At 47.6% G+C, this 23,802-nt stretch overlaps 3 protein-coding genes across 6 annotated transcripts in view; 2 read left to right on the top strand and 1 right to left on the bottom strand.

Annotated features, from left to right (window-relative positions):
• Positions 1–1,623, top strand: part of LOC308464809 (uncharacterized protein) — a gene marked incomplete at its 5' end in the record, with an annotated part of 33,149 nt that extends 31,526 nt beyond the window's left edge. Inside the window, 2 exons of the mRNA XM_080984398.1 lie at positions 24–233; positions 925–1,623. Coding sequence (XP_080840524.1) covers positions 24–233; positions 925–984 — 270 coding nt within the window. The 3' untranslated portion in view covers positions 985–1,623. The remainder of the gene's footprint in view (positions 1–23; positions 234–924) is intronic.
• A 773-nt stretch (positions 1,624–2,396) lies between these two features.
• Positions 2,397–5,690, bottom strand: LSM8 (LSM8 homolog, U6 small nuclear RNA associated). The gene is made up of 4 exons (XM_080986550.1): positions 5,544–5,690; positions 4,585–4,625; positions 3,493–3,620; positions 2,397–2,632 (listed from the first exon to the last, which is right to left on the bottom strand). Exons 1-4 carry the CDS (start codon positions 5,572–5,574, stop codon positions 2,542–2,544), a joined length of 291 nt encoding a protein of 96 aa, XP_080842676.1. The 5' UTR covers positions 5,575–5,690; the 3' UTR covers positions 2,397–2,541.
• Positions 5,691–5,746: 56 nt separating this feature from the next.
• Positions 5,747–22,681, top strand: LOC308465923 (uncharacterized protein). 4 transcript variants are annotated; one of them, XR_013980592.1, is made up of 6 exons: positions 6,963–7,262; positions 14,311–14,516; positions 15,443–15,569; positions 17,828–17,941; positions 19,271–21,434; positions 21,474–22,681. XR_013980592.1 is itself a non-coding variant. In XM_080986362.1 (5 exons), the coding sequence occupies exons 2-5, from the start codon at positions 14,487–14,489 to the stop codon at positions 20,656–20,658; spliced, it is 1,659 nt and encodes a 552-aa protein (XP_080842488.1). In that variant the 5' UTR covers positions 5,747–5,994; positions 14,311–14,486; the 3' UTR covers positions 20,659–22,681. The 4 variants fall into 4 exon arrangements, 2 of the variants coding, with proteins under 2 accessions (XP_080842488.1, XP_080842489.1); XR_013980593.1 differs by having other exon boundaries at positions 19,271–21,236; XM_080986362.1 differs by lacking the exon at positions 6,963–7,262 and adding an exon at positions 5,747–5,994 and having other exon boundaries at positions 19,271–22,681.
• The last annotated feature ends 1,121 nt before the right edge of the window (positions 22,682–23,802 follow it).

Consider the following 23,802-nt stretch of genomic DNA (forward strand, 5'->3'; position numbering starts at 1 on the left):
TCTCTCCTACCTGCTTTCTGCAGGGCCGAAATGAATACCTGCACCCCGGCCCACTCTGTTCTCCGGCGCTGAATGCAGACGCTTTCTCCAGCCAGCGCCTCTTCAGCACCCCAAGACTGCTACAGCACCTGCAGAGACGAATCCGAGAACTGAGGGCGGAGAATGCCCTGTATTGCAGAGGCGGCACAAGTAGCTATGGCCATTTGCGAGGAGATCTCACCTGCAGAAGCAAGGTAAGAGCTTGTTTCAACTCTTGGGGGACAGGGGAGTAGAAAGGGCAAGGTCTTAATTCCGCAGGAGCACTGGGGGGGGGGCCCACTGAGAATTATTTGGCTTACTGAGAAGCTGTTTCAATTTTTTAAGGCGAGTTTCTAGTCCATATGGGGGAGAAGATATGCTTGAAAGTGGCCTGTGGAGTACCGAGAAACTGAAGATTTTGAATGGCTGTCCATAGCATTTCACAATGGCGAGCAAAACAAAAATTATGCATTTATTTATATTTTGCAGTCTGTTATTTTACATGTGTGTGCGTAGCATATTGCATTTTCCTGTACAGTGGTACCTCTGGTTACGTACTTAATTCGTTCCGGAGGTCCGTTCTTAACCTGAAACTGTTCTTAACCTGAAGCACCACTTTAGCTAATGGGGCCTCCTGCTGCTGCCGCACCACCATCGCGCGATTTCTGTTCTCATCCTGAAGCAAAGTTCTTAATCCGAGGTACTATTTCTGGGTTAGCGGAATCTGTAACCTGAAGCGTCTGCAACCTGAAGCATATGTAACCTGAGATACCACTGTATTTTCCACCATTCCACCTCATTGACTGGCCCTGAATTCTAGCAATATGAGTTTTCTGCCTGATCCACTTTCTCCACAATCGCATCATCTTACATATCCTGTATCCCACGCCCCTTCCTGCATTTCAGAGGCACCTGACATCAGAGCTCTCTTCCTCTCAGTTGCACAGGAAGAGCAGCTGGAAGTAGAACAGTCCGAGTGGGACAGATGAGGCGTCACAACAGCGAGGAAGTCGGAAAAGCTTCACCCAGTAATGGCGCCTTGTGCGGAGTACAGCAGAGGAAGGAATAACCATGACCGGAAGAGCAGATTTTGAAGCTGCTGGTTTGAGGACATCACAAGAGCTCTGAAGCTGGAGGTCCAACTCGCCCAGCTTCCTGTTCTCACATTGGGCAACTTGATGTCTCTGGTGGCCAATTAGATGTCTCTGGGAAGCCTGAAAGCTGGACCTGAGATACTAGTCTCTTGCAGCAAAGAATCATGTAGCACCTTAAAGACTAACACATGTATTCTGGCATAAGCTTTCATCGGCTATAGACTGCTCCGCAAACACATGTGCCATCTACAAGTAGGAAATTCATTTTTATAATACTAAACAGAGAGCCAGCGTGGTATAGTGGTTAGTGTCAGACCTGGGAGAACCAGGGTTCTAAATCCCTGCTCAGCCATTAATCTCCCTGCCCATCACTGACTCTCAGCCTAACCTACCTCACAGGGTTCTTGTGAGGAAAAATGGAGGGGGGTCAAAGCGTTCATGCCACATTGAGCTCCTTCGAAGACAGGTGGGATATAAATGTAACACATAAAATGATGTGATGGGGAACTTTTTTTAAAAAAAACTAAAAGTGCTGAGTTTGGGCAGCTGTTTGCGGCTAATCTGGTCAGTTGTGTGATTATGGCTATAATTGTGCTATAATGGCAACCAAGGATGGCAAAGGGTCCCTAAGAGATTCCTAGCAAGTGGTGATAAATTTGTCAGAATAAGCCTTTAGCTTTAAAAAATAATAATAGTAGGATTTCTAATCAAATTTTTGAAATGGAAGTAAAAGGAGTTCAAATTGATGATGTTGAACAAGAACTAGACAGTAAGAACTGTTGGATAGTGGAACGGTATCCCTCAAAAGGTGATGGAATCTCCTTCATTGGAGGTTTTTAGCAGAGATTGGGGGGGGGGGCACCTGTCAGGGATTTTCTTTAGCTGCAATTCCTGCATAGCAGGGGGTTGGACTAGATGACCCTTGGGGTCCCTTCCAACGCTCCAGTTCTGATAAAGGTCTGGAGATGTCAAAACAAGAATCATCCCAAGTCATGTGCTCACCCTCTTCCCTATAATGCAGGGATAGGGAACCCTTTTCTTCCCCAGTCTGAGTTTTAGTCACAGTGAGATAAGCAGAGTGTGTTGTTGCATTTTATTTCTGGCTTTGCCAACCTGGTGTGCTTTGGATGTTTCGGACTACAACTCCCATAAGCCCCAGCCAGCGCATACACCAGGTACATGCTTACTTTACGAAGTCAGAAATGTAGTGCAAGACTACTTTAAAGGTTACTATTATTTTAATGCGTCATGGGTTGTTTTTTTTAAAAAAAAAGTTCACAAGGCTTCAATAAAATGTAGACTTTATTATACATATCAAACCATAACACACAAAATTACCCTCAACTTGTAAGAAAAGTAGCCGTGCCGTCCTATAAATAGTTTTGTACAGCCAGATATTTCTGAAGTCCTTTTATACACACTTCTTTCTTCAGTGTACAACTGAGTTCAGAGGTTCTGCTCGGATATTCCCCAAGTCAAGGGCTGAATCCGTCTCTTCATCAATTTCTCCAATTACAGCCCTATAAGAAAAGTACTGTATTGTAAACTCCTGCAGGTGAAATGCTTCAGCTCTGAAACAAAGTTGATATGCTGAAACAATATTTCTTCCACTCAGCAAGTACTGTATTTTTCCATCTATAAGATGCCCCCATGTATAAGACACTCCCATTTAAGAAAATGGAGGGAGATACTATCCGTGTATAAGACGAGCCCAGATTTTGAACATTATTCTAGAGTAAAAAAACATAGTCTTATACACAGAACAGTACGGTATCTTTTTATCCTAACATACAGCACAGAAAAACTTAACAGGTTATTTCAATTGGTCTACTCTGGACATGATTTTGTTGGATATATAATCTATTGTTATAGTTACTTGTGAACTATAAAACAGAGACATCAAAAGGGAAACTTTCTGAAATAATGTCAAGCTACAGTAGCTCAGGAGGGAAGAGCATGAGGCTCTTAATCTTGGGGTTGTGGGTTGCCACGTTGGGCAAAAGATTCCTGCATTGCAGGGGGTTGGACTAGATGACCCTCCTGGTCCTTTTCAACTCTGATTCTCTGATATCCACCTGGAAAAGAATGGATTGTACTTTCATCAGACATGTAAGGTCCTTGACTTCTTTTTGCCAGGTGGAACAATCACCCCATGTGCTGTTCTGGGGGTTCTCCTGACCCCATTAGAGCCAACCTGGGGGACAGAAAGTGAACAAGTGTGTGAATGTATGTTGTGCTGGTGGGACTACTTGCGCTGGACCTAACTAGCACAACTGTTTAGTTGAATCTGGCCCCTTGAGAGCTAAGAAAATGCTTTGCTACTTTAGCTCAGATTGCATTACCTTATTAAAAAAAAAAAAGGAGGGTGAGGCAAACTTACACGTTATCACCTCTTACAATGTACAATCCCAATACTACTTGTTCCACTCCTTGTGAAGAACTGAACACTCTTTCATGACTTTCATCCAAAATCAAGTTGATGGTCTGATCAAAACCCTTGAGAGTTCCCTTTAAGAAATAAAAATGTAAATTGAAAAACAATGAAGTACTCCAAATTCTCAATATTTATCTCAATTCATAAACATGTCCTAAACACAACATTACACCACTTACTATGATAAAGCTTTAATGATTAAAAGATTTTTTACGTAACCCTTCAGAGGAACTTCCTTCACTAAGTGATTTTAACTTATCAATGCAATTCATTTTTCCATGGGTTCTTTTGTTTTTCCCAAACAGCAGCCTTAAAAAGTAGGGAGATAAGGCTTTTGAGAACAGTGGTCACTGATTTGCAACTTGCTGTCATTGATATTTATATATCTCCTGCAAAATTTGTATCTGTTCAGCTCTCAAACAAGTTTCCAGCTCTTCTAGGATAGACATATTTTGCAGAAGTAATATTAAGTTATTTTCAGCAAGGATCTGGGCAAAATGCTCACTTCTAGTAAATTGCCTATAACCACATAGCACTAAGGTCAGTGGCACCTAATTCAGAACATTTTTAATTGGCATGTCTGATGAATTGTATTACAATTAAACTTGCAGTCCAGCAAAAGCCAAGATATGTGTGCAGCCTAAGCATCTACTTCGAAGTCTGAGGGAAAGGCCATAGTTCGGTGTTTGGAGCATCTGTTTGAATGCAGAAATGCCCACATTCAATCCCTGTCATCTTCAGGTAGGTCTGGGAGAGACACCCTTGCCAGAAACCCTGGAGAAGCACTGCTGGTCAGTGGAGACAGTACTGAGCTAGATGGACCAACTAGATGGTTTTACTTAGTAGAAGGCAGCTTCCTGTGTTCCTAAGTGCCACTCTGCTTACAGAACTACTTGTGTATTCCTGTAAATACAACTCAACCGCCTTTAAAAGATCAGGGCTTTATTTTCCCACGTAAGTATAATCTAGTACAAAACATTTCCAATCATTTACATATTTAAAAACAGGGTAAGACTTATATTTACAAGCAATTCTTACCACGATCATTCGGCCGTCTGAAGTAATTACAGCAACAGTACCTGAGACTCAAGTTAAAGAAATATTTTGAAACAACATACATATAAACAACAGGAAAAGGAGTTTCCTCTGGATTTAGTGCCTTTTAAGAAGCTGAGTGTGAGGTTGAAGAGGTGTGTAGACCAGGAGGGCACAGAACACAAAGAACTGAGGAAAGAGTGAGAATCACCAAATCATCTTGCAATCACCAAAGCTGATAGAAAAGGTTTCCCATGCCCCACCTGTTTTAAGGATTTTTTTTGTGTGGGGGGGGGGGTGCCCTTGCTGTTGAGATGCAAATCTTAGACTACAATACCATAGCTGTCAACCTTCCCTTTTTTGAGGAAAATTCCCTTATTCCAGCGCCGTTTACCACCGCTTTCCTGGATTGTTAGATATCCCGTAGACTGTCCCTGGGACAGGTGAGGCTGCCGATCCCTTATTTTCAAGGCTGCTGATCCCTTATTTTCAAATTTGAAAGTTGACAACTATGCAATACCCATCAACCCCTAGTAAGTGCAGCCAATCTTGGACCACAATTCCCATTGACCCCGAGCTAGAGCAGCCATCTTGGATGATTAACTAGCAAGGGCTGATGGGAGTTGTAGTCCAAAACAGCTCCCTCTTTGTGTCGAACGGGGAGTACCTGTATCCCAAACCTTCTGGAGGGGAGAAGATGGATGGAGGCTGGTTTCAAATGGTTAAAAACCATTTTAAAAAAGAAAAGAAAAGAAGAGCAGCGGAAGTGGCTGCGCGCATCCCACCCAAGGCAACCCAGCCCACAAAAGGATGGAAATTCTCGCGTGTAACCGAGGAAAAGCAGGAGCGTTAACGCGCAGGCGCAGAATTCCGCTTCAAACCAGTGTGTTCCCCCCCCCCCGCCCGGTCTCATAATGCAGCGCCCCCCCCTCCCGACAGACAGGCCGCCCGCGGAAGGATACGGTTAATGTAGTTCTCCAAAGCGGAGGTCATGGCGGCAATCCTTCCCGGCTCCCGCTGAATCCAGCTCCCGCGAGGCTTCCCGGTATCTCGCGTGAAAGTGAGCGGAGGCGGCCCCTGAAGCGAAGCGACGTCCGGGACTTCAAGCGGCGCATGCGTAGAGACGCTTTTTTATGTGCGTAGAGATACTATAGAAAGAAAAAAAAGGGATAAGCAACGCCTTTTGCCGGAGACGGAACTTCCTGGTTCCTTCTGGAGTTTCTCCACGACCGCCCCAATAGAAAAGTATGATGGGTGGCAGAATCGTGTGTGTGTGTGTTGGGGGGCTGTCTTTGCACCAGCTCTGATAGGATAATAGCACCGTGTCTTGCCCCCGCCCCGAACCCAAAAAATACTAGAAGCAAAGGCGGGACATAGAGATAGGAAAAGGAAAGAGCACGGCTGTTTTGCAAGGTAAGTGCAGCCACCCATTTATTTATTATATTAGGGTTTCTATACCGCCCTTCGCCAGCGGGCTAACACACAACACATTCGTACTGCATAATATAATACACAGGGCACGGAAAAATCAAAACAAGTATAATAATAATAATAATAATAATAATAATAATAAAAAATGCACTGTTCTGCCCGAATTCTCCTGGCAGCAACAGCATAAAAAGAGGAGAAAATCATCAAAAGGTTACCTGAAATACAAAGCCAGCACACTAATGCAGGATTAACTTAAAAGTGTGACCCCTCCCTTGAATTCAGTAAGGCTTACCTCTGAGTAGGCATGGTCAGGAGTCTGCTGAAAGTATATATAAGAGCCATTGAACTGAATGGACCTAAATAAGTCACGTGTACATCGATTTCAATGGGCCTGCTCTGATTTGGGTGGGACTAAGCTCGGATGCAATCCTTGGGAGGTTTGGGTGTCTCTCTCCCAGTTTAGCAGCACAACACGACCCGTCTTTGACTGGTTTCCTATATGGAGAGCCTGGCTGCTGGATCAGACCATCTAGCTCATTATCCTGTTCCCACGGTGCCCAAAGCAGATGCCCCAAAGGGAAGCAACGCAAGCAGAAAATGAACACAACAGCAACTGTCCCCACTTGGGGGTGATTTTCCAGCAAAAATGACATTTGCGTTATTGTCTCTGGCCCCTTATGCAATTTTTTGCCTCTGGACTTGAATGATCTCCTCCCAACCCCCACTTAGACACGTAACGGGTACAACTTCGCACCCTTCCCAACACTGCAAGCCGGATCTGCTGCTGCTGCGCTTGGGGCGCCTCTCCTGCTCACGAGAAGGGGCTGCCGGCCAGGGGGTGGCGGTGTGCGGATCTCCTGCCTGCCTACCGGGGTGCTACTGCTGCTGCCGCCGGGGAGGAAGGGGTTAAAGCGCTGTACGCTTTGCGGAAAACCCCCGCCGCCTTTTCACTCTGAACCTGCACTGCTGGGGAGACGGAGGAGCGATCGGGAGCGGGTTTTACGCCGCCTGCTTCCTCTGGTCTGCTATTATTTTAAAAGGGCTGGTCGGGATTCCGATCCGGATTGAGCCAAGCGGTGTGATATGAACGCAATCACTCCCCTTTTTTATATATATACTGTAGTTACCACTTTTTGCAAAAGCGGTTAAGACATCCGCTGGCATAGCAGCAGCAGCAGCGGGTTGCAAGCCACAGCGGCCCCGATCCGCAAAAGCGGATGCTTTTCCTCGCGCAATGGGACTACTCGTGGGTAAGTGCTGACCATCTCAGCTGGCAGACCGGGAAGGCCCCAGTTTACAGCAAAGGTGGGCTTTCTTTAAAACCAAAGGAAACGAAATGAAAAGTCTCGCTGAGTCCAGTTGGGCTTGCTCCTGAGTAAGCCTGCATCTGACTGAAGCTGTAAGTGTTGGTGAGTTTGGGTGGACTTTGGGTTTACTTTCAGAGATGGCTAGTCCACTCCAAAAAACTCTCTGAGTTAGGCTTCCCACCAAAATGGGAGAAATCTCTAACATTCCTGGACATGAAAAGCAAACCTGGTTTAATTTACCTTTTTTTAAAAAACACAAAAAGCCTTGATTTTTGGTAGGTGTCTAAAGACTCGCTCACCTGCCCACCTACAAATTCATTTACAAATTGCAGCTATAGCTATAGATATGGGGAAAGGTGTGTGGTTTACTTGAGTCGCTTTAATTTTACAGCGTCTTGATTTTTCCCTCCTTTAAAAATTACATCCCACTTATGGGGATGTGGTAGTTGTACATTGTTGATAGCTGGTCTTTGGGAACAAATTCTGTAGCTCTATCGGCTGCAGTCATCCACTTACCTGGGAGTAAGACTCACTGAGCCACTGTGGTGCAGCGGTTAGAGTGGGTTAGAGTGTCGGACCTAGATCTGAGAGACCACAGTTCAACTCCCCACTTAGCCATGAAAATCACTGGATGACCCCAGGCCAGTCGCTGTCTCTTAGCTGAACCTACCTCACAGGGTTGTTGTGGGAACTGAAGAGGGGGAGAACACTGGATGCTACCTTAAGCTCCTTGGAAGAGAAGGTGGGGTCTAAATGCAATAAAAATAATAAAAACTCAACTAGGTGTTACTCCTGAGTAAACACGTCACAGAGCAACCCGATATAGCCACTTTCCAGCTGGGGCTGATGAGAGTTGTCTTTCAAAACATCTGGAGGGTCTGATACCAATATCTGGCATTCGGGGTTATCTACTGCCTCTGACCATTAGGGCAGTTCATTATTTGTTTTGAGATATGTAGGTCCCGCTCCGGTGGGAAGGTAAACGGCGTTTCCGTGCGCTGCTCTGGTTCGCCAGAAGCGGCTTAGTCATGCTGGCCACATGAACCGGAAGCTGTACGCCGGCTCCCTCGGCCAATAAAGCGAGATGAGCACCGCAACCCCAGAGTCGGCCACGACTGGACCTAATGGTCAGGGGTCCCTTTACTTTTATATCTTGCTTTTCTGCTCCAGAATGACTAACACCGTATTTTTGCGTGATAAGCATACTTTTGTCTGCCTGCCTGGAACCATGTTGTTTTTGGACTACAGCTCCCATCATCCCTAGCTAGCAAGACCAGTGGTCAAGGATGATTGGAATTGTGGTCCAAAAACAGCTGGAGACCCAAATCTGGGAAGCACTGGCCTAGAACAAAGTTCCCCAACCTGGTGTCTTGCAGACATTTTGAACTACAGCTCCCACAAGCTCCAGCCAGTTTATATTCCCTTGGGTGAGCTACCGTATATGTTGTAGCATCATGAAAACTACGACATAGCTAACCCAAGATTATATATCAGTAATCTTAGTGATACACTCTCTCATAATGTGATAAACTTTTCACATGTGGCCCCTTAGTTCTCTAGCTGTGGACATCCAACATAGTTGAATGCTGGAAAATTCAGGCCAGACAAATGAAAGCACTTCTCCACTCAGCACATAGTTAAACTATGGAACTCACTGCCACAGGAGGCAGCGATGGCCACCAGGTTGGATGGCTTTAAAAGAGGATCGGACAAATTCATGGAGAGGACGGCTATCCACGACTGCTAGCCACAGGGGTTTTGCTGTGCCTCCAGGTCCTGAGATCAGTTGCTGGAAACTACAAGAAGGGAGAAGGTTGTTGTGTTTGAGTCCTACTTGATGGCTTCCCATCAAGGCATCTGGTTGGCCTCTGTGAGAACAGGATGCTGGACTCAATTGGCCACTGGACAGCAGATTCTCCTTATGGAATGGACCACAGATTTAAATTGTTTTGAGACTCATGGGTATTGCAGCTTGATGAGGGTGTTTCAAACTCAGTTGAAGATTACACCCCCTGTCCCAATACAGTGCTACACTTCCCAGGCCCTGAGGCAGTTATTAAACTTCAGAATCTTAAGATGTGCATATGTTCCGAAATATTCCAATTTCCAGCCTTTTCATAATATTAATTTTAGGACTCAGCTTTTCTCGAACTGGCACAGGTTCTGGCTGAAGCTGATGGCTGTTATCGTCCCAAACATCTGGAAGGCACCAGATGAACGAAGCCTGGATTAAGGAAATGTCACACTTCTAGCAATCCTAAACAGGTTTACTCAGAAACAACTCCCACTGAGCTCAGCGGGGATGAATCCCCAGTACCTGCGATTCTGCAGCCCTTTTGATGATGTAAATGTGTGGGTTTTGCCAGCCTTACCCAAAATAGCAAGGCGGGAAGGAGAACTCAGTAGCTGTTTATTTGCATATGTTAATTAATTTAAATGTATGCACATTTTTAAAACAGCCTATTGTCTAAGACTGGGGCTTGCCACTTTGTCCAGAGAAAGAGAGAGGGAGGCAGACGCTGCTGTTTGCATAGAACATGTAAATGGGTGCATATTTTGTTGGCATAGAACATTTAAATGGGTGCATATTTACATTTCCCTGAACAAGGATGCTGAGATGGGCGAGGAGAGGAGAGGAAAGGAGGGGAGGGGAGGGGAGGGGAGGGGAGGGAAGGGACCCTGTCAGGCAGGTTTGAAGCATAGCTGGTCCTGATTCTGTCTAGGTGCTGGGCGTACCTGGAATGGATGTGCTTTTTAGCTGGCTTCGGGAGTGTTAGGATGATGGTGGGCAGGATGTCAGATAAGGCACCAGAGAGTCAGGGGGGCTTCTTTAGTAAATGGAAGAAGGCAGCTCTTGACTTCTGATTGCATCCTAAGGAACATCATTGCTTCTACTTTCTGTTCAGGGATTATCAGCACAGTTCTCTCCAGATGTTGTGGACTACAGCTCCCAGTGATGGCCGGCTGGCCAGCTACACATGGAGGAAGGCCGCCATGGAAATGCTTTGGCAGCCAGAGAGCTGTGACTTATTTGCATGCTTAATCTTGTACATTGCTCATGCTGTTTTGTGTGCAATTTGCATGAATGAGCTGGACATAGGGCCCGGCTTTTGAAACGCCTACTGGTTGCGTGAGGCTGGTTTCTGCAGCTTTTTTCCAGGATGGAAGCTTTGTTTGGTTTGGTTTGGTTTTTTATATAAAAAGGGCAACCTTCTTAAGATGCTTTAGAAACAGGTCTATTAAAATGAAGACATCACCTCGCTGATGCTATAAAGCAGCAGACTCACAATATAAGATTGCCTGTTCTCCATCCGCCTGTAAGGACATGGGCTGTATTCAGACTATACACTGAAAGTGCTGTAATGCTGTTTTCAACACTCATGGCTTCCATCAAAGAATTCTGGGAGCTGTAGTTTGTTAAGGGTGCTGAAGATTGTTAGGAGACCCCAATTTCCCTCTCTGGGTGAATTACAAATGCCCATGAGTAGACAGTCCCTGCTTTACATTCTGAATACCAGGACACAAAAGGAAAATGGATTCAAAGGAAAAGGTAAAAAGCATACTCAAGCACCATTTCTTTGTACATTTATTTCTCCTATAGCCTGACAGAAAGACTGCTATAGACATCTCGTATACAGTGGTACCTCAGGTTACATACGCTTCAGGTTACATACGCTTCAGGTTACAGACTCCGCTAACCCAGAAATAGTGCTTCAGGTTAAGAACTTTGCTTCAGGATGAGAACAGAAATTGTGCTCCGGCAGCAGCAGGAGGCCCCATTAGCTAAAGTTGTGCTTCAAGTTAAGAACAGTTTCAGGTTAAGTACGGACCTCCGGAACAAATTAAGTACGTAACCAGAGGTACCACTGTACTGGTGCCCTGACAGTTCAAAGCTGACGCAGACCAGTCATGGATTGCCCCAAAGAATTATGGGAGCTGTCGTTTGCTAAGGGTGCTGGGAATTGCTGGGAGACCTCCGTTTCCCTTGCAGATCTACAATTCCCAGAGTGGCTTAACAATCAATCTCTCTTCCAAGGAACTCTTATATAATTGTAGCTCTGGGGAAGGAAATGGGCACCTCCTGACAAGTCTCAGCACACTTTACAACTCCCAGAACTCTTTGGGGGAAGCCATGACCCATAGCGCTTTAAATGTGAATGTGTGAACGTCACCTGCTTCTTTCTCCTATAGTGATGGGAAGAAGGACGAGGAGACAAGGCGAGTGTTGAAGGGGATATCAGTGCACCCGACAGCATGTCATGCACTCACAGACGGGCTACAACACTGCTAAGGGTGGCCTCCTTGACAGGGAGCAGCCCTCACTTTGAAGGCATCTCCTCTCTGAAGGCTTGTCTGGTTTCAAGATAAAGAGCCCTGGAGGAAGGAGAGCAGGAGGGGGCTTTGAACTGCCTGAGCCTGAGACCTCTTGGTTTCGGCTTTCCCCGTTATGGTGAGGGTTTTATTTACTTCTGCCTGAACTACAGTCATTATTTCTAAACTGGCATCCCTACATATACATTAGCACATGCAGTTTTTGCATAGATCTGCCTCTTCCTTTGTCCTCCCTTTTGCCAATGCTGTAAGTTGCGACCACAGTCGCTCTCCAACCACCGATCGACTTTCCTGCCTGTTCTGTTTTTGAAGACTTTTCGCTGCCTTGCTCTACAACCACAATGTTTACACCCTCCAATGGACATGTGGGTCAGAAATCCAAGAGGGCAAGGATTCGGAGGGGGGTTCTGTTACTGCAGTTTCAATAGAAATGCAATTCTTCCCAGTGAAGACTGTGGACAGGTGCCGCTGTGGGCCTGTATGTTTTTGGTTTCTTTCCAATTTTTTAAAATTAATTTTCACAATATTATAAACAAACAAACAAACATAAACATAAAGGGCTGTGGGCCTGTATGGGTCTGTTGACCAGGGTCGGCGATTCGAATCCCCGCAACGGAGTGAGCTCCTGTTGCTCTGTCCCTGCTCCTGCCAATCTAGCAGTTTTAAAGCACATCACTGCAAGTAGATAAATAGGTACCGCTCCGGCGGGAAGGTAAACAGCATTTCTGTGTGCTCTGGCTTCCATCATGGTGTCCCATTGCGCCAGAAGCGGTTTAGTCATGCTGGTCCATGACCTGGAAAGCTGTCTGTGGACGAATGCCGGCTCCCTCAGCCTGAAAGCAAGATGAGCGCCACAAGCCCATAGTCGCCTTTGAGTGGACTTAACCGTCCAGGGGTCCTTGACCTTTTAATTGTAGATGGTCAGTTTTGAACCCCTGCCACGCTCTCCCACCTTCAAGTATTTTTAAAACTGATTTGGAGTGGTTGGCTCTTCACATCCTCTGTGACATATTACTGTGGTTATTATGGTTATTGTTTAATTACCTGCCCTTTGCTGTAAGGTCCCAGGGCAAGTTGCAACCATTATAATACTGAAAACAATTTGAAACAACTTACAGTCACAGAAATAAGATGGGTCCTGAAATACGCATCTCAAGTGTCAAAGGCCAGGGTAAAAAAAGGTGTCTCCACCCCCATCATTCAGCCCAGACACTGAGGTCCAACACTGAGGGCCTTCTGGTGGTTCCCTCACTGCAAGAAGTGAAGTTACAGGGAACCAGGCAGAGGGCCTTCTCAGTAGTGGAACGCCCTCCCACCAGGAAATAAACAACAATTTCACTTTTAGAAGACACCTGAAGGCAGCCCTGTACATGTTTGAGGTTTTACTGTATTTTTAACCTTTTGTCAGGAGCCACTCAGAATGTCAGGGACAACCCGGTCAGATGGGCGGCATATAAATATTGACATTATTAATAATAATATTCACCAGAAGCTGAAGGTGCCAGGTGCACCTCTGTGGGCAGGGAGTTCCACAGGTTGGGGGCTGCCACAAAGAAGGCCCTCTCCCAGGCCACCACCCCCTAAGTCTCTGAGGGTGGAGGAACAAACAAGAGGACCTGCTCTATCAATCTTATCACCCGAGGGGATCGATAGAGAAGGAGGCAGCCTTTAGGGTATTTGGGGCCTGAGTCGTTTGGGACTTTAACAGTGGGGGATGCCTTCGCCTAAAGAACCGCCCATGTGGCAGCCTTTCTCAGAGGACTGTTCTCTATAAAGTAGGACACACCTTATTCTACAGGCTTCTCTACGTGCCCAGAGGCACTTTCATGTCTGACAGCAGCCAGTCTTTTTAATGATTGTTCTGCACTGCTTTTAGCATTTTTGAGAAAATGTTGCTTTTATGCTGCCGTATACCACCGTGATGCTTTATGAGAGGGCAGAATACAAATACTTTAATGAGGAATTAGCATTTATGCCAGGCCTTGATGACGGGCAGCAGAATGTGTGAACTGGCCCCTAGTGGGGGCACCAGTGTGCTGCCGCCATTTTAATTTCCCAGAATGCCCCTGATATAGCCTCTCAACAAATAAAAATGGTGGCGATCAGATCCAGCTGACCAGGTCAGAGGGTCCAGAATCTGTGGGTCTCATGGGGTAAACTGGACCCTGGCAGATGCCTGAGGGAGCTGGCTGCTGATGCCAGGCCAGCCAGGGGGCCCTGTGAATAGTGCTTTGTGGAAGCTGGGCTTTGGTGGATAAACAAAGATTATGGAGTGTGTTAACTCGCCTGGGGTTAGCTCGCCCGGTTCTTCCTGGGGCTCCTTGACTCAAGTCGGCAACCTCCCACTGCAAAGAGAAACATCCCTGCTGTGGGGCTGCGTGCCAGGAAACGGTCTCCATCTGCTTCCTTCCGCCCCATTGCAGAATCATTTCGATGCAGCGACAGAGAGAACATGTGATGCAACGAAGCATTTGCAAATTCCCTTTATGCAAACGAGTTCTTCCTCCCGGAGCAAAGGAGCGATTTGCATAAGCTTCATGCAAATTTATTCAAAGCCACCAACGCCTTTGAGTTTCTGAAACTTGCAATTTGCAGTCATGCCTGCCTCTTTTCCCCGCCCTCCCTCCCCTCTGTTTTCTCTCCCCCACCCCACCCCCAGGCATCAAAACTAAAATTGGAGCCCTCCTCTTGACGCTCCCCTCTGCTACTGAAGGACGTCCCGCAAAAATGGATCCACCTAGCCCTTGGTGGTGACTCCACCCAAGACCTCCCCACGGTTTTTTTGAGGCAGGTAAACCATTGACCGCCCTGTTCAGAGGAGCATCGACTTCAGAGATGGCTGGGGCTGCTGGGCCCACACTCTGGGTAAGAGGCTCTTGCCCTTTTGTGTAAAAGCTTCTGTCAGTTCTGCATGTTATCAGTTAGGATGTCTGTAGTGCCATCATTGTAATTACCTGTAATGGAAGCAAAAAACAAACAGGTCCCTACCTCAATGAGTACAGTCAATGTTCTCATTGACTGAGCTTCATACAAGTGGGGCGTCACTTTCACATCTGTTTTTGGTGTCAAGAGACCCCAACAGTGTGTATGTGTGTGTGTGTGTGTAAAATCCACACCCCAACATTTAGAAAATACCTGGATTATCATAGAATCAGAATTGTAGAGTTGGAAGGGACCATGAGAGTCCTTGTCCAACCCCCTGCAATGCAGTAATCTTTAGCCCAATCTGAGGCTCAAACCCACAACCCTGAGACCAGGGGTCAGCAAACTTTTTCAGCAGGGGGCCGGTCCACTGTCCCTCAGACCTTGTGGGGGGCCATACTATATTTTGAAAAGAACAAAAAAAATGAATTGCTATGCCCCACAAATAACCCAGAGGTGCATTTTAAATAAAAGCACACATTCTACTCATATAAAATCACGCTGATTCCCAAACCGTCCGTGGGCCGGATTTAGAAGGCAATTGGGCTGGATCCAGCCCCCGGGTCTTAGTTTGCCTACCCATGTCTGAAACTCTTGAGCCACAGAGACGTGGAGCATGGCTTGACACTTCTTTGGGAAACAGTGTGGCATAGAGGTTAGAATGTCGGATCGGGACCTGGGAAAGTCCAGGGTTCAAACCCCCCATTGAGCCATGAACCTGGCTCTCAGCTTAATTTACCTCTCAGGGTTTTTGTGGGGAATTAAGTGAGGAGATGGGAAACCAGCTATTGCCGCCTTGAGCTCCTTGAAAAAGAGGTAGGATATCAATGCAACAAATAAATCAATAAACGAATGAATTCCTCTTTCAGGACCCAGTGACTTTTGACGAAGTGGCCATTTACTTTTCCCCAGAGGAGTGGGCAGAGCTGGCAGATTGGCAGAAAAATCTCTATAAGGATGTGACGAGAGCCAGCTACGAGATGCTGGTTTCATTAGGTAAGCTATTTGCTGTTTATTGGATGGCTCACGGGTTGTGCTCACCCGATGAATTTGAAGGGCTCCAAAAGGCAAGAGGTTGTTTCACTTCAGTTATAATTAATATCCCACTTTGGACCTTGAAAGCTTTGGGCCTCCAGATGTTGCTGAGGTACAACTCCCATCACCCCGACCATTGGCCATGTTGGTTGGGACTGATGGGGTTTGGCATCCCACCTCAAACCTCTCAGAGCTGTGTATCTCCGGAGAGTCAAAGCTGTGCTGTTGTAGTTTTGCTGCTCTTGCAACGGCTCCCACCAGCCCTGACCATTGGCCCTGCTAACTGGGAATGGCAGGAGTTCAGCAGAGGACTCTGCATTGGCCACTCCTGCTGTAGACCCATCTAGACTGATCAATGTGGTATAGTGGCTAGAGCTGGGGTCAGCAATTTTTTTTATCCGTGGGCCAGTCCACTGTCCCTCAGACCTTGTGGCAGGCCGGAGAAGCGGCACCGGGGGGGGGGCTGGAAGAAGAGGCGAGGGGGGCAAGTAGTCTTCTTCCCCAGCCCCAGCTGCTGCGCTTACCTCCCAGGGGCTGCCACAGCGACAGCGGAGAGAAGATGAGGGGCACGAAACGGCTGGGTCCGGAGAGGGGCTGCTTAAAATGGTGCTCAGCAAGCTCAGCCCAGCCCAGCCCCCTTCCTCCTCTAGGCAGGGCAGGGAGAAGCCAGGAGGAGGGAGGGAGGAGGCGTCGCCACGGTGTGTGTGAGGGAGAGGGTTGTTGTGAGGATAAAATGGAGAGGAGGGAAAGTGGTTCCACCACTTTGAGCTCATTAGAGGAAAGGTGGGATATCATCATCATCATCAACATCATTATCATTATGCCACACCCATCTGACCCACTCTGGGTGGCTTCTGACATATATAAGAACATTACATTACACATTAAAAGGCTTCCCTATACAGAGCTGCCTTCAAATGTCTTCTAAAAGTTATACAGTTACTCATCTCCTTGACATCTGATGGGAGGATGTTCCACAGGGTGGGGCCACTACCAAAAAGGCGCTCTGCCTGGTTCCCTGTAGCTTTACTTCTCGCAGGGAAATATAACTAACAAACAAATGGATCTAAACCAGAAACATTGGAAGTTGCTTTATACTAGGTTCCTGACAGGAACTGTAAGGAAAGGGTAATAATTCATCAAGGGTGTGGGGAGGGAAGAAAGGGCAGTGAGTTGGCCTGCTCAAAATCCTAGAAAGGTTAGGCAGTTAACTACCACAGGCCATGAGACACAGTGAGGCATCTTTTAACAATTGTTTAATTATTGTTAAAAGTTACAAAAACAAAGAAGCACGGGACTGAGTGAGGGAGCAGTTTTTGGAATAACATCGGGATATTAGCTCTGCGCAAGGCCTGACAGACAGCAGCAACAACCGGGAAAAGATAGACATAATATTTTACAAGAACAGGAAGAAACAATATGGACAGAATAAATGTCACACACAGGAAAAACAAGGACACAGTATGAGATCTTCACTTGTAGTCTTATAAATCATTTAATGTGTTAACATGAATAGGAGTTATAAAGATTGCAGCTGTTGTATAAGGGATTACTGTTATGACTGGAATGTGATTGAAATTAATAAGATTTTGGAACGCAGAAATAAAGTAAATCATAAAACCATCAATTCTAGCATGCCTAAATTCTAGCCACCTAAATTATATAATTTGGTATTTGAATGATTGGTAATAGGAATTGTATTATAATTTGGCATTGATATAATGAGGCTATTATTGGATTATTGTCATTGAAAACTAATTAAAATTATTATATTAAAAAAAGAAACAATAGTTATACAGTGGTACCTCGGTTTGTGAACTTAATCTGTTCCGAACCGAAACTGTTCTTAAACCGAGGCATGCTTTCCCTTCCACTGGCCCTTCGGTCAGTTTAATCCAGCCCTGGCAGTTTATTTCCTGGGGCAGTTTATTTCCTGGGGTAAAATCTCAAAAAAAGCTCAACAGCTTTAGTTGGCCTTCACGCATGTTTACTTCATCAAATCAGGCCCTCTTTGGAAAAAAATTGGGCATCCCCATCGTAAACCGAATCGTTCGTAAACAGGACTGTTCTGAAACCAAGGTACTACTGTACTTAAAAAATAAAGAGAGACACTGAGGCAGGGGCAAAAAATGAGGGGGTATGCCATCTTGTTCTTTGCCTCAGGTTACATAATGTCTTGGGCTGGTCCTCAAGTGCCCTATCCATCTCCACTTTACTAGGCCTCGCCTTACAGAAGCCCGACATCATTTTGAGAATCGAGCGAGGGGAGGAGCCTTGTGTTGGGAGACTCCAGACCTCAGAGGCAAGAGAGGTTACACACCACAGCATCTTTGGTGAGTCCCAAGCTCATAGATCAGAATACTGGCAGCTTCTGATTGATCTGAAGATGGCTGCCAAATCCGGTGTGCCAGTGCGGCGGGAGATCTGCTCTACATTGCATGCTCACATGGTGTTACTGGGAAGAAAAGTGTACTGAAGATTTCCTTGTCTCTAGAAGCAAATGGTGTTGCAGGCTAAATGTTTTATTTTGCTTAAGAGGAGGACGGAGACCCCTTTCTGCCTCAAGGGCAACAGGCTTTCCAGAGCAGCTTTCCAGGGGCCACATGCTGGAATGGGTGAAGGAGAAATTTGGGTTGCCTTGAAAGGGGAACCCTTCCGAATTTGTGTTCTTTGCAACAATACACAAACCGAATCACAGGTCCTGCCCCTCGAAATTCGCACATCTCTGAATTTTGCAATGTGGCGTGTACAAAATTGCATACAGTACAGGTGCATGCCTTAGTGAAAACAACTTATAGCAATACATCATATTCAGGGAACATCACCGTTACTATTTCTGCAGCAGGGGCCCTGTCTCCAGGGCCCTAGAGCTGCCCAATCAGCATGAAGTCTTCACGTCCTTTGTGCTGATTAGAGCCAATCAGAGTGTAAGGAGGTGGGTCAGCCACTCAGGATTGGCTCCTAGGGCCACTCTGGAGAATGCGTGCAGGAATGAATGAATGAATTAATTTATCCATCTACCCTGCCCCTCTGACAGGTTTACCTCAGCTACTCTGGGCAGCTTCCAACAAAATACGGGGGGACCAGAAGAAAAAAACACATCAAATATTAAACGTTTCCTGAAACAGGGCTCAAATGTCCATGAAAAGTCATTTAGAGAAGAAGAAATAGTTCTGTGTGCTCCAAAAGCTAAGCATTTCGGAACCCTGAAAAGACAAGGGGCTTCACTTTCAAGAGAATGGTGTGCAAATATAAACTTGAAAATTCTAGTAATGTCCAGGGGATAGGGGCTAATTTGGTGTCCTCTGTCTGCCTCTGCCAATCGCCCCGCAAAAAGCTGAACAACTAAGCAACTGTGTCTGTACTTTTACTTCTTGAAATAGGGCAACCCTAAATTAGAAGGTTATTCTATAACCTTAGAAAAGGACTCGGGTGTGAGGAGGAGTTGCTGTGGCTATTATAAAGGGCCCTTGCACTTCTGGATTTGCTGCTATGCTACTGTAACATGGTCCCTAAGGCTGGACCTCTCCACACTGGGCGATGGTAAAAAGGCAGGTTTTTAACCCTTCTTGATCAAAACATAGTCAGTTCTTCCGTTGTGATCTCACCAATTTTCTGTTGGCTCACATACAACCTTTCGCTCTTGTCTCCTGTCGTTGCAGATGGCCAAATCCTGATTAAGAAAGAATCCTGCCTCGAGGAGCGGCCACCATGCTGTGTGGGGCACCCAGAGGTGCTGAAGGCAGGCCCGAACAACGGGACCTTTGGTGAATTTTCCACGTGGCCAGGGAGCCACCTCGGGGCCAACTCGGCTGTGAATGGAATGGCCGCACTGCCAACTTGGTCCACCAAGCTCCAGTGGCAGAACGTGCAAGCGCCCCCCGTGGAATTTCAGGTGGGGCACCCAGGGGTCTCTGGCAGCGCTTTCTGGCCTGGCAGTGTCACGGTGCCCCCACCTAGCACCTACGAGGAGACGCTGCTCATCTGCACCCAGTGTCAGAAATGTTTCCCTGCCCGCTCGGCTCACGGCGCCCCCTCCGGGGGAGAAGCGACGCAAGTCTGCCCCGAGTGCGAGAGCAGCAGTGGCCACAAGGGCACTCCCGCCGCGGCAGACCCGCGAAGCCACAACACAACAATGCAGCCCTGCTCTTGCAGCCACTGTTCGGGGCTTGGCGTCCGCCAGAGAGTCCCTAAGGAGGAGCGGCCCTACAAGTGCGGCAAGTGCGAGAAGAGCTTCCGCTTCGTCCACGAATACACGTGGCACCAGAAGGTCCACGCCGGGGAGAAGATCTACAAGTGTGGCGTGTGCGAGAAGGTCTTCCGCCACAAGCAGGAGCTGATGTGGCACCAGCGGGCGCACACGGCCGAGTGGCCCCACAAGTGCGGGGTGTGCGGGAAGAACTTCCGCTTCAAGCAGGAGCTGACCTGGCACCAGAAGACGCACTCGGTGGAGCGCCCCTACAAGTGCGCCGATGCGAGAAGAGCTTCCGCTTTCAAGCAGGAGTTCATGTGGCACCAGCGGGCGCACGTCGGGGACCGCCCCTACAAGTGCACCGAGTGCGAGAAGAGCTTCCGCTTCAAGCAAGAGTTCAGCTGGCACCAGAGGAGCCACGCCGGGGAGAAGACCTACAAGTGCCCCGGGTGCGACAAGAGCTTCCGCTACAAGCAAGAGTTCTACTGGCACCAGAGGATCCACACGGGCGAGCAGCCCTACCCCTGCGCTTCCTGCGACTCCACCTTCACCTGCCGGCAGGAATACATGCGCCACCAGAGGCTGCACGACGGCGAGAAGCCCTACCAGTGCCCACACTGCGATAAGACCTTCCGGCGAGGGTCCACCCTGATCCGGCACCGGCGGATCCACATGGGAGAGGGGCCCTTCAAGTGCTCCCACTGCGACAGGACCTTTGGCCAAAGTGCCAACCTCATCAAGCACCAGAGGATCCACACGCTGAAGGACGAGCCGGTGGAGAACGCCCACAGAGAATGGGCCCTTGTTTGGAGGGCGTGGGGTCCCCCTCTGTCCAGCCCGAGGCCGTCAGTGTGCTGAGCCTGAAGACGGTTTCCGTGGGGGCGCTTCTCTTGCTGAACCTCCAGGAGCCGAAGCAGGAGAAAGATCCAGCCGGGAATTCTTGGGAACCCCAAATGTGACCTCGGGTTTTTTACAGGACCCCTGTTAAAAAAAGATGGGGAATTGGGCTTTGTAGAGGGGAGAAAGAGAGAGATCGACTCCACACTGTAAGGTTTTGGCCGATCGGTCGATCTCCAGAGTTTTGGGGCAGGTCGCCCAATGGCAGACATTACAAAACTAAAGTAAGGCAGTGCCCTCTGAAGTGTGGAGGGAGGGGGAAAGGGACCCCCATCAAATCCCAAGGAAGAGGCAAATTATGTTGGTGAGGCCTCTTTGGAATATGTGAAGGCAGAGCTGCCCCCAGTTGAGCTGTAAATGGGAGCGATGCATTGAAGGAAGTGGCTGAGGCTCTTGCTTCCAAGTAGACCAGCAGCATGGTGACATCTAGGTGTTTGGGACTACATGTCCCATCAGCCTCAGCCCACACGATGGTGTGAGCTGGGGTTGATGGGAGTTGTAGTTGAAAACAGCCCCATCAGCTGGGGCTGATGGGAGCCGTATTCCAAAGCAGCCACATTGACTGGGGCTGTTGGGAGTTTAGTCCAAAACAGACACATTGGCCGGGGCTGATGGGAGTTGTGGTTGAAACCAGCCCTGTCAGTTGGGGCTGATGGGAGTTGTAGTCCAAAACAACCATATTGGCCAGGGTTGATGGGAGTTGAAAATAGCCCTGTCAGCTGGGGCTGATGGGAGTTGTAGTCCAAAGCAGCCACATTGACTGGGGCTGTTGGAAGCCGGGTCCAAACAGCCACATTGACCAGGGCTGATGGGAGTTGTAGTCCAAAACAGCTGCATTGACTGATGAGAGTTGTAGTCCCCCAAACCGCCTGAAGGGCACCAGGTTAGATGAAGCCTCTGCGTTCACAGCCTCTGGTGGTTATCTTAGCACCACCGTAGTGTGAGATGTGCTTTATTTATTCATTTTTGCCTGATCGTGCCTGGCTCTTCTTGGGAGACAAGGTCGCTGATAATTGTTTCTTTATAGACCTGGCACCATGCTTATTCATCCCTTTTGTCTCAACTTGCTTTGCACCCAGAAAAAACACACCCTCCCTGCTCCCAGGTAGTCGCTTCAAACTGTTGGCCGAAATCTTATTGCTGGGCCGGGGGTAGGGGGTTGTATTCCAAGTGCAGACTGAGAATAAATGAGAAATGAGAAGATAAATGAGAAAGCAAAATAGCCCCTTGAGGGTGTGGTCTTGCACCTGCCCAAAAGAAGACTTGCAGGTGTTCCCCGTCAGAATTTGGAAACCGCAAGGAACAGACACCCACCCTCTCCTCTCAGACTCTCTGCATCGTTACAGTTGCTCTGAGCCTAAGTTTCCCCAATGCTCAAATTTAAGCTGGTTGGACATTTTCTCTCCAGCTCTCCCTTTGCCACCCAAGAAGCTTTCGCCTAAAACCTTCCTTGCTTTGACTTCAGTGCTGTTCCTTTTGAGCATTGGCACTGAGAGGTCCTTGCTTGGAGTGCACGTTGTAAGGTTCTTGCTTTGGGAGACCCAAATAAGCACCTGAAAATTAAAAGCTCTGTTGCCTGGGATGTTTTCCTGTAAATGAACAGAAGACTTCTGCACAGCCCCTGCCTTGTTCAGCGTGTCTTGCGAAGAAAGGCATCCCGGCTGACCGTGCCGAATTTGGTTGCCTGTTTCTGCCTCCTTTCATAGCCGCGTCCCATGATGGCTTGGAGGGGTGGACTCCTTATTTGGGACAGTACCCGAGCGCTGATGGTTTCTGCACATTGAAGCAAAAAGGCAGCAATGTAGCTACCCTGGGACTTTGCTTGCACAGCCCAATTCTGTGACAGAGCCTCTTACTCCAAACTGGCAACCTCCAGCACCGTTTTTAATCTCCCGGTTGACGCTGTCTTGCCATCCTTGTGAGTTTCCGTGAAATCCGCCCGAGGCTGCTATTTTCTTACTTAAACGAGTATTTTAATGTTGAATTGTGTTTGGATAATGTGTCATGAAATATGCAATTTTTTTAAGGGTGGGAAGGGAAGGGGGTGCGATACTATTTGGGGTGCAGAGGTGCCAGCATTTTCTTTCTCAAGGGGCTCTTATGGCTTTACAAGTGGCTTGATAATCAGAAGCGAGACTGTGGCAAGGCAGAGGTAGGCCGGTTGCCATGGATACCCTGTTTATCACGGAAGCTGCTCTGCCAGGGCTCACTTCCTTGTTGCAGGGAGTGGCAGGGAAGGTTGGGGTTTTTTTAGGCTGAGGGCCACATTCCCTCACAGGGAACCTTCTGGGGTCCACATGTCAGTGGTGGGCGGGGCCAGAGACAAAAGTGGGTGGGGAGATGGGCGTGGCCTTTACCTATCTGCAATGGGCTACATCGGAAGCCAGAGGTTTCGACACACACACCTCCTCCATCCTCCAGCCAGCCAGGTGAACAAGAGAGATGATCCCAGGTCAAGGAATCATCCCAGCCAGGAAAAAGCACTTGAGGAAGACTTGAGGAGGAGGTACGATCTGGGGAGCATACCAAGGGCCAGAGAGAACTAGAGAGCCTATGGTTCCCCACCCCTGTCTTATTTGAGACCCCATGCATGAGGGATAGCTCAATGGGCAAAGCACAAGGGTCTTAATCTGAGAGTCGTGGGTTTGAGCCCCATGTTGCGCAAAAGTTTCCTGCATTGCAGGGGGTTGGACTAGATGACCCATGGGGTCCCTTCCAATTGTACGATTCTATGATTCTGAGGACCCCAAGGTTTTCCTCTACCACAGCACACTATAATTGGGTTACCCTGGTGCTCAGATCCCACCCCACCCACCTCTCAATGCAACACAGCTGCCCCAAGCAATGGAGGAAAAGGAGGAATAGCCACCAAGAGGCTTGACTGGAAAGATTCAGTAGCCTTGATATGGATACTGAAAATAATAATAATAATAATTTATTTATTTATACCCCACCTATCCGGCTGGGTTTCCCCTGCCACTCTGGGTGGCTGCCAACAAAATATTAAGAACACGATCAAACATCAAACATTAAAAACTTCCCAAAACAGGGCCGCCTTCAGATGTCTCTTAAAAGTCAGGTAGTTGTTTATTTCCTTGACATCTG

This window comes from Podarcis pityusensis (assembly GCF_964106645.2).
Source record: "Podarcis pityusensis genome assembly, chromosome: 16".
In the NCBI taxonomy this organism is placed as follows: domain Eukaryota; kingdom Metazoa; phylum Chordata; class Lepidosauria; order Squamata; family Lacertidae; genus Podarcis; species Podarcis pityusensis.